The sequence below is a fragment of the Apodemus sylvaticus genome, chromosome 22, assembly GCF_947179515.1.
Source record: "Apodemus sylvaticus chromosome 22, mApoSyl1.1, whole genome shotgun sequence".
In the NCBI taxonomy this organism is placed as follows: Eukaryota; Metazoa; Chordata; class Mammalia; order Rodentia; family Muridae; genus Apodemus; species Apodemus sylvaticus.
This window is the reverse complement of record NC_067493.1, coordinates 28,067,318-28,080,783: the sequence shown is the minus strand read 5'-3', so window position 1 is coordinate 28,080,783 and position 13,466 is coordinate 28,067,318. Positions and strand designations below refer to the sequence as shown.

At 54.8% G+C, this 13,466-nt stretch overlaps 1 protein-coding gene across 1 annotated transcript in view; it reads left to right on the top strand.

The window, feature by feature from the left end:
- The first annotated feature begins 2,262 nt into the window (after positions 1-2,262).
- Fam20c (FAM20C golgi associated secretory pathway kinase) overlaps positions 2,263-13,466 on the top strand; it is a 57,024-nt gene continuing 45,820 nt past the window's right edge. Inside the window, exons 1-2 of the mRNA XM_052168361.1 lie at positions 2,263-3,619; positions 5,224-5,402. Coding sequence (XP_052024321.1) covers positions 3,030-3,619; positions 5,224-5,402 — 769 coding nt within the window. The 5' untranslated portion in view covers positions 2,263-3,029. The remainder of the gene's footprint in view (positions 3,620-5,223; positions 5,403-13,466) is intronic.

Here is a 13,466-nt window from a genome sequence, read left to right as displayed (position 1 = left end):
GGAAGTTACCTATGGGGCCTACCAAGGGGCCACCCCAAAACTGTCATTGCTTCAATCTCTCTCACCCCAGTCCCTCACTCAAACTCCTCATTCAGCAATAGCTCTGTAGGCCTTCTTGCTCTGGTGCGCCTTTGCAAGGCAGTCCTTGTATAGGCACCATATGCAGACGGACGAGAGCTGAGCCTGGACACGTGACATGGTTTACAATGGCTTACTAGAGCTCCAGCTTGGCAGAAAAAAACAATGCTTCAGAGCTATCCCCCAGGTAGCTAGGGGATAGCATCAGGGTCCTCTTCAGACAGGCGAGGTAGCAGACTATGGCTGTCTACCATAAGGTAGAGAGACCTAGTGAGGCTCAGTTGGCATGTGTGTGTGTCAGTTTCTATACATACCCATGTCTGTATCTGTGTGTCATCTGTGTGTGTACTTGTGTCTGTATGTCTGTGTACATCTATGCACACCTGTATGTCCATGTCACCGTTTCTTGTATGTCACCTCTGTGTGTATGTGTATACCTGTGTCTGTCTCTGTGTCTGTATGTCTATGTGCCCCTACGTGTTTGTGTATCTGTGTTACCGTTTCCCCCACCCACCCACCCACCCCCATTTCCCCATGCCTGTCATCTGTATGTGTCTCTGTGTTAACTCCTCTTCAGCACCAAGTACTTGGGGCACAGAGCGTGTCCCCCTTCCTCGAAGGGAGAACTATACCTTCAGAAAATGTTTCTGCATGAATCACCTTGGCCTTCCTGGGGCCTCTGGGCGGAGCCATGAGAGCAAAGCCTCTTCTGAGACCCTTTGTCTGTGTCAGCATCCTGGGGCAGAAGGGCAGGGAGAAACAAAAGGGAACATGTTAGCAGACAGCAACAGGTGTTACTGCAGAAACAGCAGGCAGGTCCACTGCATTTACACTGGCTACAACATCCTGCTTCCTTGAGGTAGGAGCCAGAGACCCAGGAATTCCCCGAAGGAGCCACACAGCTGTGATGAACGAGTGTCCAGGACACCAGGAGACAACGGGAAGACCCACTAACTGATGCCCGCAGTAGCGGGTTCCTCTGGACTGATGACATCCGTCTGTCTTCAGAGGTCCCAGGTTGTGGGTGCTTTCTTCCTACTCCTGCCCTCAGGACCACCACTTCCACATACAAACTCATCGTCTCTGTGAGCGGGAGGGCGGCACGAATGCAGAACGTCTCAGTTTCCTTGATGTAAGCCATACCTTCTTGGGGAGTGCACCTCTATTTAGACCCCACCCACTGCACTCTTGGGTTTCCACTATGCCACCCAACACAGGCAGCAGCTCCTGTTACAGGAGTGTGGAACTCCACCCTCTCTTCCTTTCTAATGGCCTAGGAGGCACCTTTGCTGACCAGTTAGCTGGCTGCGACCCTCTTCCTCCCTAACAAGCAGCTAGTGGGCATCTACTGAACGTCAGCTAACACAGATTTGTTCAGGAATAACATGAGTTGTGCCCTCGATTCATAGGGAACTCAAGCTCACTAAGAGCAATTGAGGACCAGGGAGCACAGCCAGGAGAGCAGGACAAAAGAGGAGCTCCGTAGCTCACAGGCTCCGCCCCTCAGACCCTTACACAGCAGCTGGGTTGGGCTGCTGTGGAAATCTGCAGGTGCTTGAAGCCCGGAGGTCTGCTCAGCTTGTGGGTCTGTGGGTGAGCCTCTCAAGCTTACCTTCCCAGAATTTTAAGCAGAAATTCCCATGCATTCCTACTTCCTACTAGGGGTTGGGGATCCAGAAGCCCCGTGGCCGCAGATGAAGCCACGTGGTGAAGGCAGATCTCTTTTTAGTGTGCACCCCGATTTAGCATCCCAGAGGGCAGGCAGCGAGACGCGCCCCGCCCACCGCCCGCGCATCCGCGCTGCTCAGCCAGACCGGGCGCGGCGCCGCCAGGGTTAAGGCGCAGGCGTGTCCCCTGGGGTGGGGTGGGCCCGGCAGCCTTGCCGAGCTTCTGGCGTCCCCTCGGAGTGGGGCCCAACGCGCTTCCCCGCCGTTCTCTCCGCCGCGTGGCAACGTCGTCCCTTCGTCCTCCACCTAGCAGGCTGCGGGGACCCGAGGTGCCAGGACACCGCCCGGAGGGGAGTTCGTCCGGCCGCGCAGACGCCCCGCGGGCTCCGGGGAGGGACTTGGCCTGCTTTCTGGACTCCACTCGCTGGGGAGGAGCCGTCAGGCTGCAGCTGGAGGCGCGCGTAGCTACGGGGACGCAGGCGACCAGGCCGAAAGCCGCGCGCACAGGGCGGGAGTCCTAGCTGCCTGCGGGTTCCCAGCCGGGCCTCTCTGACTCCCGGCTCAACGCGGAGGAGGCGCGGCGACACCGCGGGGCGCGGCCAAGGGAGGAGAGAGCGGAGCGCGGGCTAGCGCCGGGCCGGCCGGGCCTCGCGGGGCCACGGCTCCGCCAATCTGCGGGCGCTGACGCGGGGGGCGGCACCGGCGCGCTCGGATATCAGCGGGCCGGGCGCGGGGCGCCTGGAGCTCGGCGGTGCGGGCGCTGCGCTCCGGATCGGCCTGCTGCACCTGCCAGATCACCGCTTCGCCCTGCGCGCCCCCTCGCGCTCCCCTTCTCGCCCCTGTCTCTCCAGCCCTGTCTCCCAGCCGCAGCCTGACAGCGCAGAGGAGCCGCTTTGTCGCCCGCCCAGCACCCGGCATGGCCCAGCGGGAGCATCGCGCTCTGGATCGGATCCGTCGCGCCCTGGCTGGGATGAACAGCCGCGCCTTCTGCTTACACGCCCAATGAGTGTGGTCGCCGTCCCGGAGACCCTCGTCCGCCCCTGCGTTCCCTGTCGCCACTGCCACCCGCTCCACCGACGAGGACCGCTAGCCGCCCCCCCGAAATGGCCTGGAGAGCCGGTGCTTTGGTGGCGGGTGTCCTCCACGACTCCAAGTCTGGGGACAGTCCCTGAGCGGCTAGCTGCTAGTCCACCGAATGGACCTTGACCCGCAAGTCGTGCCAAGCTGAGGGGCACCGGCGGAGCGCGCGTCCGGAACCCCTCGAGCCCGCTGGCCTGCGCGGCCATGAAGATGATCCTGGTGCGCAGGTTTCGCGTGCTCATCCTCGTGGTATTCCTACTGGCTTGCGCTTTGCACATTGCTGTTGACCTACTACCCAAGCTGGACCGGCGTGCCACACGATCCTCTGGGGAGCCCGGCTGCTCCTGCGCTCAGCCGGCAGCAGAGGCAGCCGGTCCAGGCTGGGCCCAGGCAAGGAGCCGACCGGGAGAGTCCGCCGGTGGCGACGCAGGCTGGCCCAACAAACACACACTGCGCATTCTGCAAGACTTCAGCTCAGATCCAGCCTCTAACCTAACCTCCCACTCCTTGGAGAAGCTGCCTCCTGCAGCGGAGCCGGTGGATCACGCTCTGCAGGGTCAGGAGCCCGGCTCCCCGCCACCCCGTGACCCCGCGCATCGGCCGCTGCTTCGAGACCTTGGGCCCCGACCGCGAGTGCCGCCCCCTGGCCCCAGCGGAGACGGATCACTCTTAGCCAAGTTGTTTGAGCACCCTCTCTACCAGGGGGTTGTGCCTCCTCTGACAGAGGACGACGTACTGTTTAATGTGAACAGCGACATCAGGTTTAACCCCAAGGCAGCAGAGAATCCTGACTGGTGAGCAGAGAATTGGAGGCTGGGGTGGGGCTAGCACGTCCGATCCTGGGAATAAAGCCGCCTCCCAACCCCAAAGCTAGTTCACATGCCATGCATTTTGTGTACCTTTGGGGACCCTTAGAAGAGGCTGGTAGGGACGCCTGGTGGGCGGGGCAGATGTGCCTCTTGCCTTTGTCTCCACAATGATTCTAGGGAGAAGGGCTGATGGAGTTTGGGAAGGTCCCAATGCCCTGGTGTGGGAAGCTGGCGGCCCACCAGAAGAAGCCAGGGGAGCCCAGTGCTCCACCTACAAGGAAGCATGCTGGCCAGCCCTGGCTATGGCTGAGGAAGCAGATGAATGAATATGTTGGAGAGCCAGCCAGGGAGAGTGGGAGCCGCCTTCCCATGGGAGGGGTTGGGCTTCTGGCTCTGAAAGCGAAGGGGTGAGCTGTTCAGGGTGGACGTCTCCAGAAGGCCTGAATGTACCTAATAAGTCTTTTAAATCGAGTCATCGGGGACAAAAGCAGCTGAGGAGTGATGCTGGCAGTGTGGAGGCCTCCCCTCGTGGCCACCCTGCCTGGCTGTGGAGAGGAAGGGCCTGGAGTTATCCTCCAAGCCTTGTGCCCACCCCCAACCCCCACAGCTGCACAGATCCAAATAAGCCCAGCAGAGTGAAATATTAACCACCGGCTGGCTAGAGCAAATAACCTGCAAAGGTCCCCGGGCAGCAGAGAGAGAGAGAGAGAGTCACCCGTCCAAAACAACCTCAGAAATCCTTTCTCCCCCTGGAATAGGACCAGGCCCTGTGCCTTGTGCCTGCACATGTGAGCCTGTTTGATTGCTTCTGGACTTTGCTGGCCAGAAACCATCCAGCAAAGGCTGCTGAGAGTGGTGAGGGTGTGGCCTCTGGAAGGATTCTAGTGAAGACAGACTGGAGTTGAAGGATCCTTACCTGTCAGTGAAACAGAGCTAAAGCGGTCCCTCTTCCCCTCCAGCCTAGCAGATTCCCAGAGGAGGAGTTCTTCCTCCAGACAAGCTCATGGCCAAAGAAAGCGGGCAGCAGGTCTTCCCTCGGAACCTGGACTGGAGTGATTGACTACGTTTTCCTGCCTTATGGCTGCACTTGTTAAAATCAGATTCAGGCCTTTGCATCATTCCTGTCTCTGTTCTTTGGAACAAAGGCAGAAAGCTGGGGAGGTTTCTGGCTGACTGGGTGTGTCTGTGACTTTCCAGGCCGGCTGGTCCCAGGAAGAGCTGACAGTCCCTTCCCACACACTCCCAGCTGACATCACTGTTGTGTGTGTGTGGGGGGGGCACTTTTGGTGACCCCAGGACAGAGGTGTTGGGATAGCGCTGACACTCTGGGTCTAGGCTAGTGGTAGTTAGGATTGTCTGTGGCGTCTCTAGAGGGTAAATAGGAATTATAGGCCTTAAGGTGTGTTATTAGGCGGTGGAACCGCAGCCGGGGAAGAAGTGCAGACATGGCAGTGTGAAGGCAGCTTTTAGCGAACCTGTACTTTGAACCCAAAGTCACAAGCCCTGACCCTCAGGACCGGCACCCCATATTCTTTGGCCTCTTGTCTGTCTTTCTACGCTTGACTCTAGCCTGCCTTGGTTTCTTGCAGGCTTCATGAAGGTGCTGAGGGCGCAGAATTCTTGCCCACTGGCGAGGCAGCTGTGGACCTCTATCCTAACTGGCTCAAATTCCACATTGGCATCAACCGATATGAGCTGTATTCCAGACACAACCCGGCCATCGATGCCTTACTGCAGGACCTCGGCTCTCAGAAGATCACCAGCGTTGGTAGGTAGCCACCTGCTTGTCCTTGGGACAAGAGTACTTTGGTGTGCAAACACCAGGACTGTGTGACCAGGCCTCCTATGCAGGTCGCAGTCAAGGGATTCACACTTTCTGGGGGGTTTGATTCCATAGCCAGATAGATGCCTGAAGGCTCATCACCTCTGTCCTACTAATTCAGGGCATGCTGGCATGTGAGGGCCACCACTTTGGCCCCCTGGTAGGGTATCCCTCCCTCTCCTGTAAAAGAACACCCCGGGTGACCAGAGTAGCTGCAGCACCTCCTTCTAGCACCTATGCATGGGTCACCCCTGTCCCTCCTGCAGGGGTGGCTAGATTGCATAGCTTAACCAGGGCCTGAGGCTCAAAGCCTGCTCCCGTCAGAGCTCAGCAGGGACTCAGAGATCTCACCAGGAGAGGGAAGGGCAAAGTTGGAGCCTGGGTATCCCACATGAAGCAGTTCAAAAGGAAGGTCTCCGGGACTTGATGATCTACTAAGACAAGAAAAGATTTTTGTTTTTGTTTTTAATCCAGTTTTTAAGTTTCAGGAGAACAATACCTCAGGAGCAGTTTCTGAGCAGGTTTTGGTGTGTTATCAGCTTGCTGAGGGCTGGAGCTGGGCAGTGGTGGCCCTGATGTGCCCAGCTGCGCGTGCTCGGATAGCCTGCCATGTGCCTTGAAAGCAGATCTGCTAACAGGCTCCCTCTGGTTATGGGCTTTGGTCCAATTGCTGACATGGAGCAGTTAGAAGCTGCCTGCCTGCGGCACCTACCTTTTTAGAGGTGTCTGGGGCTCTGCTGTATACCGGCCTCCTGCCTGATTAAAAAACTAAATAAAATAAGTAAATAAACCTGGACACACAGCTTCCTCCAGGGCTTGGCAAGTTCACCTAGTAAAAACGAACAAGTTAGTGGCCTTCTACCATCCTTCCTCCTGCCAGAGAGTGTACCCTTACCTGACCTGTGGAGTCCAGAGGTTTCAGGCTAAGGGAAGAATAGTCCTTGTTAACACAGGCACTTTGTTATAAAGGAACCACACTACATGCCCATTTCTCTTTGAAGTAGAATGTAGAACTACTAAGAAAGACATGAAGGTGAAACCTGTCATCCAGCTATTCAGGAGGCTGAGACAGGAAGATGGAAAGCCCAAAGCCAGCCCGAGTAACTGGCAAGATCCTTTCTTAAAATAAAAGCTGTAAAAAGAACTGGGAATTGAGCTTAATAGTAGAATCCCCCAGGGAGAGGCTGGGGGCGTGGCTCAGTGGTAGAGCCCCTGCCTAGAATCCCCCAGGGAGGGGCTGGGGGCGTGGCTCAGTGGTAGAGCTCCTGCCTAGAATCCCCCAGGGAGGGGCTGGGGGCGTGGCTCAGTGGTAGAGCTCCTGCCTAGAATCCCCCAGTGAGGGGCTGGGGGTATGTCTCAGTGGTAGAGCCCCTGCCTAGAATCCCCCAGGGAGGGGCTGGGGGCGTGGCTCAGTGGTAGAGCTCCTGCCTAGAATCCCCCAGGGAGGGGCTGGGCGCGTGGCTCAGTGGTGGAGCCCCTGCCTAGAATCCCTCAGTGAGGGGCTGGGGGCATGGCTCAGTGGTAGAGCCCCTGCCTAGAATCCCCCAGGGAGGGGCTGGGCGCGTGGCTCAGTGGTAGGTAGAGCCCCTGTCTAGAATCCTCCAGGGAGGGGCTGGGGGTGTGGCTTAGTGGTAGAGCCCCTGTCTAGAATTTTCCAATGAGGGGCTATGGCATGGCTCAGCAGGAGAACAATCTTCTAGCTAGTAGAAGGCCCTAGTAGTGAGACCAGCTCTCCGAGATACTGCTGGCTCTGTGTCTCATAAAGCCTAGGAATAAATAAAGATCATCTCCGGCAGTGACCTTGAGAGGGTGACATGCTCAGATATGTGCAGAAGCAGCCTGGGATGGCCCTTACGAGCACTCGCTCAGTTCATTGTTTCCTGGTCTATTTCAAGAGCCCAGAAGTCAGAGAAAACTGGAATCCTAGGGCTTTCCTCAGGGATCTCTGTATATCTTCATGTACTTAACCTTAAGTCCCCAACTCCACCCCCCCTGTTTAGATCTGATTTACTCAGGAAGCATCATAGTGCTTGGATGCCTGACCTCTTAGTGGGATGAGCCACTCTCTTGCTGATGGGGGAGCCACCTAGACTCTGGCTGGGCCTTGGTCTGGTGGGGCATCCCGGAGTCACCCAGTGTTCTTCTGGGCTAAGGGATACTTGAGCAGGTCCTGCACTGATGTGTTAGACCACAGTGGACAAGATCATTCTTACCCAGTCCCATCAGGGACATGCCGAGTCCTTCATTCTGCAGGTGCCTCATAGCTTAACAGCTTGGTGTAATAGACTGTTGGAGAGTGCCATTACCCAGGCAGACAAAGGACCTTGTCACTGCGGCCTGAGCCCAAGGCCTACACCAAGCTACCAGGCAGCAAAACCTGATCCAACCTAAATCTGTCTAGGGCTGAAACATGAGTTTGAGGTCCTTGTAAAGAAGTGGCTTTCTCCTAAGGTGAAGTCACAAGCGCTTCAGGAGTGACCAGGTGGCCAGGAGTGTTGGTTGCAAGGTTCGGACCCCGTAGCTTCGGGGATTCCTACCAGTAGGCTGTGCATCACCAGAATGCTTCCTTTCTGGATCTGGACTCTGGCACCTGCTCCCGACATGGAGAAGGCGTCAGTGGGTGAATATGAGTCCGTGACAAGCGCAGAACTATCCCCAGCTCCTGCCCAATGCATCTCCCTGTGGTAACCACAGTTCAAGGCACACCGAGCCTCTTCACCCAGGGACCTGCAAATCAGATAGGCACCCATACCTCCTCAGAGCCCCACAGTTTATACTTGAAGAAGTGGTCCAGGCCCAGACCTCTTGCTCTGAAGGGCGTAGCCTGAATTGTCTGGCCATGGCCACAGCATAACGCCCTGGAGGATACACACTCTCCTGGAGGCTGCCTGTTTGAGGCCACTCCCTGCCGCCATGGCCAACCTGACTCATCCTGACCTACCCCCAAAGGTCATTGTGGGCATAAAGATCAAGCCAAAATTTTGAGTGGACACCTGACTCCTTGAGACATAGCCTCTCTCTCCTGGGCATTCAGTCTTAACATAGTCACTGGGTAGGTGACAACCTGGGTCCAAGTGGGCAGGATCTGCTTCTGCCCGGGTACTGCTATGGCCTGAAGCGAAGTGGAGCAGAGCCTTCAAAGGCTAGTGCAGCCTTTCAGTTCCTCCCACAGCTAGGGAAACTGAGGCTTCACAGAAGGGAGATTTACTCTTGGGTCACATCCCCCGTGCCCTCTGGCTTGCCAGTGATAACTTTGTTTTTATATTTTAAATTTCGTGTGTGTACATGCATATGTGAGCAGGTGTGAGTGTGTGTGTGGTTTGTGCTTGTTAACATCTATGCACATGTGTATATAGGTGTGTGTGCACGCGCACACACATGCCAGTGCACAGGCACACACATGCCCATGGTGTGGAGGTCTGAAGTTGGCATTAAGTATTCCCGTTGTTTTTCCATCTTTCCTCGGCCAGACAGGGTCACTCACTGAATCCGGAGCTTTCCAGCTCTAAGTCGCCTAGTTAGCCAGCTTGCTCCGGGGATTCCCAGACTGCCTCATTAGGGCTGGGACTACAAGCAGCTGCCACATCTGCACAGCTTTTTACTTGGGTCCTGGGGTTCCAAACTCTGGTCCGTATGCTTGTGCAGGAAGCACATCATCCACGGAGCCATCTCCTCAGCCCTAGGAGGAATAACTTTCATCTTCAAGTTACTCATCTCATTATGAAATATGGAGCCGGGAAATACTGTTGTGATATAGAAAGGGATGCCAGAGGGGTTCCACGCCCTCTTGGAATGGTCCCATTAAGTCTCGCCTGTTTAGAACCTCCTGCTCCTTTTTGTGAGGCGCTGTGTGGCCCACAGTGCAGCTGGCCAAGGCCAGTAGAGATTTATTTATAGCTAGGCTCCAGGCTGCCTGGTAGCGGACCACTGCTGCCTTTAAAGAAAGAGACTCGACACACATCCACCTCTGCTCAGCCGGAAGTCAGGCCCGCCGCGCCTTTAGCTGGGACCCATGATAATCAAATCACTATGCACGCACAGTTATGGATGCAAACGCTCTACACTTGAAATTGCTTGAGGGGGAGAGTGGAGGAGGGTCCTGGCACCCCTGGCCTGCACAGCAATCTCTAAGGTGGCTGACTCCATCTAGGTCAGATCAAGGCCCCACAAATACAAGAACAAGGCAGAACAAAAGGAAAAAAAAAAAGATTTCACAAGACTGACATCCTTGCCACTAATTGATCTGCCGAAGGGAAAGAAAGGGTGGAGATGGGATCTGGGAGAATTGGCTGTGAGCTTCAAGGAACAAAAGGCCCAGGACTGGGGCACGCACACACACACACACACACACACACACACACACACACACACACACACCGGGCGATTCTGCCTATGAACTGGGGTGGGGAGGGGAGATCCCATCCTGTCTGACAAGACAGAGCTGTAGCTCTCACAAGGCAGTGCCAGACACAACAGAGTCACAGGGCCTTGCCTCTGACTTGAGGCATAGAGTATGGGGGGGTTGAGGGAGGGCAGTGGTAGAGCCACCTCCTGACATAACAAGGATCCCAAGATCAGGTGCACCAGGAAGGCATTCAAGCTATCATCTGTTCAGTGCCATAGGATGGAAGGCCAAGAACAATGGTGGGGGTCTCCAGTGGGGACCCGGCTGCCCCACTTCTTACCTCTCCCCCATTTTCTCCTGGTGCAGTGGTTGAGCCAAGTCCTCCCTCCCCCCACCCCCCCAGCCCCCCACCCCCACCCCGGTTCTGTGCAAGACAGCCAGCTCCATCAGGGTATTTCTGGTGTTTCTTATGACTGCCACTCTCAAAATAAAAGGGAGCTGCCTGGCAGACAGGGTGACATAGTAACACCAGGCTGGCGGCCACTGGGGCAGATGCTGTACCACGTGTGTCTGGTCTGAGCCAGTAACAGGCTTGAAGCCTGGAGGCCTCACAGCAGGCCGGGAGCTTGAAGACATGGCTGCAGCCTCTGTCCTCTGCAGCTCCCTCATCCTGCTCATTCGGCCTCTTGAGTCAGGACTGGTTCCTGCCATGCCAGCCTCAGGGAATCTGCCTCTGGCCTCCAGGTAAATGTGGCCCATGTGACCCATGCCCATTCTCTCAAGTCCAGGATTGGCAGGTGGAAGGGGACTCTGTACCGTGCCCAGCATCTGAGCCACAGGCAGACTTTCCCCCCTGTTTGGGGACATGTGAGACAGGTCTGGAAGAGCTGAATGGCAAATTCTCTGAATGTGAGCCTTCCCTGGGGAGGCCTTCACTTACAGTGTAAACACCTGCTGCCATTAATCTTCTAGAACAGTCTCCCGTCTGTCCCTTAAAAGGCAGCTCAGGGTGTGTGTGAAAATAGTCAAGCTCTTGCTTGACTGACCCCAAACAGAATCACCAATCCTCTCTCCCAGATGAAACAGCCAAGGCCTAGCTCCGCAGCCGTGAGGGTCCCCAAGGGCCAGCAAGCCACACCTCAAGGGTGGCCCACCGGCCTTTATTGGATTGCTTGGAGAGAAATTCTTCTGTATCCCAGGGTGACCTCAAACTCGCTGGGAAGTCCAGGATGACCTTGAACTCCTGATGTCCCTGCCTTTACCTCTCTAGTGCGCAGGGTAGAACCCAGGAAATGCTAGGCAAGCACTCTACCAATTAAACTATACCCTTGGCCCCCAAGGGTAGATCTTTAAAAAAAAAATCAAATTAGTTTATTTGAAATGTGGTCTCAGTCCACTGGAAACCACAGAACTCCCTGTTAGGAAATGCCCTAACTTGGAGCCTGTGCCTCAGTTTCTCACAGAACCACCTCTCTGCTCTAGGAGGGAACTTTCCTATAGACATAACCCCCCCCCCCTCCATCTGTCACCATAAGAAAAACCCATGCTCTATGCTGGCCCTGCCACCCTGGTCACCCTGGTCACCCATTTATGACTATTTCCTTAGTGCCCAGTGGAGATGGGTGTTCAGATCTGTCGCCCACCTAGACAGACTCCCCGAGCCTTTGCTGTAACACAAAGCAAGCCTTCTGTGTCAGATATGTGGGGTCTGGGTTCCAAGCAAAATTCCCCTTATCAGCTTCAGATAGCTTGTAGGGCTTAAAACTTGTACCTTAGTTACCCCAGAGCTCTGCGTGCTGGAGTTCCTGGTTGCCTCCTTGGGGAAGTGGGTCACATACCATGTCAGAGCCATGGGGAGGCAGATTGGATCCCCTTAGCAAAAGACTGGCTAGGCTGGGATATAGCCCAGTGGGTAAAGTACTGACAAGCATGTACAAAGTCCTAGGTTCAATACCCAGCACTACACAAACTGTAATCTTAGCACTGAGGACGGCAAGGCAGGAAGGTCAGGAGTTCAAGGTCATCCTCAACTATTTAGCAAGTTCGAGGCCAGCTTCAGTTACCTGAGAGCCTATTCAAAGCAAGAAAAGCAGGCCGCTGTGGAGACCAAACTGACCATATTATTTTGCTATTGGAAAGCCAGGATTACAAACCTTTAAAAGAGCCCGGTTCAGGAAGGAACCATTAAATCCAGCAAGTCTGTTATTAGACGGAAATGGGACACGCACCGAGACTTAACGGTGCCACAAACCCTTTACCACTTCCTTCTTTCTCACCTTACCAGAAATGCAGTGAAACGTTCATTGTGCAAATTTAGAAAGCACAGATAAGGAAAAAACAGAAAATTAAAATCCCCCGCCAGTCTCCCAAGGGAGAGGAACAAGTTCGCTTGCCAGTCTGTGTACCGGGGCTGAAAAGGAAAAAAAAAAAATCCACATGTCCCCGTCTTTAGGGGGGAAATGAGGTCCCTGCAGCGTGAATGTTTCATAAGCTGCTTGCTTAATAGTCAAACCCTAAGCGCTTTGCTGTGTTGCTCACGAGAAAGGGTGGGTGGGGGTCACCTCCAACCACCTGCCCTCAAGGCTGTGGTTACATCCTGAGTTTGAGAGCATGCAGTGCAGGAGGGCCGCAGCCTATCATACACAGCAAGCAGCCTAGTTAGTGTTTGGGCAAGGTCCAGGCCCAGAAATGTCCCTCGCTAATCCCAACAGGGGGACTATCACCACTATCTAGGTGAGTCCAGGCCACTGCTGTTCTTTGAGCCTGGTCCTCTCCACAACCTTGTGAAGGAGAATTATGTGACTTTCTCTGAGGGACTGTGAAAAAAAAAATATACCTACTCTCCTAACAGAGAGCATCAGTGACAGGTCAAGGCTAGTGTAGTGAATCAATGAATGTGTTTGGGTTACTTTCTAGAGCACAAATGGCCCCCAAAGGGGGCTGTACCATGGGAAAGGCCCCAGTATAACTGAGACTCAGGAAAGCTGCATCCCTAGAGCCCCCTGCCTGACCTGCAGGCAATTTGGTCTGTGAGGGGTTCTCTTTGCCCCATCAACTGCTTATATAAACTAGGAGGAGGGGCCTTGTAATTCTTGGAAGTTTCAGGAACTTCCTAAGCCTTGTAAGTTTTATTTACTTGCTAAATCTTAATGCGCCTCCCACCAGGAGTAATCTTTTTTGGTTGGTTGGCTGGTTGGTTGGTAGGTTGGTCGATGTGTTTTGATACAAGGTCTTACTATGTAGTCTTGACTATCCTGGAACTCATTATGTAGACCAAGCTGGCCTTGAACTCATAGAGATCCACCTGCCTCTGCCTCTGCCTCTGCCTCTGCCTCTGCCTCTGCCTCTGCCTCTGCCTCTGCCTCTGCCTCTGCCTCTGCCTCTTCCTCTGCCTCCCAAGTGCTGGGATTAAAGGCACATGCAACCATACCAGGAGGAAATATCTACACAAGGATAAACCAACATCCATAATCCCATTTCACAGAAGGAAAAACTGAGGTTGGAAAAGCAAAAAAATCCTTCAAGGATGCCCAGCCTGGGGAAATCTAAGCAGACTTCAATGTGAAGATCAGACTAGGCCATCTCTAATTTTCTTCCACTGAACATTTTGTTTGTTTGAGGCCTGCCTAACCTGGAACTTACTGTGCCAACTAGGCTGGCCTAGA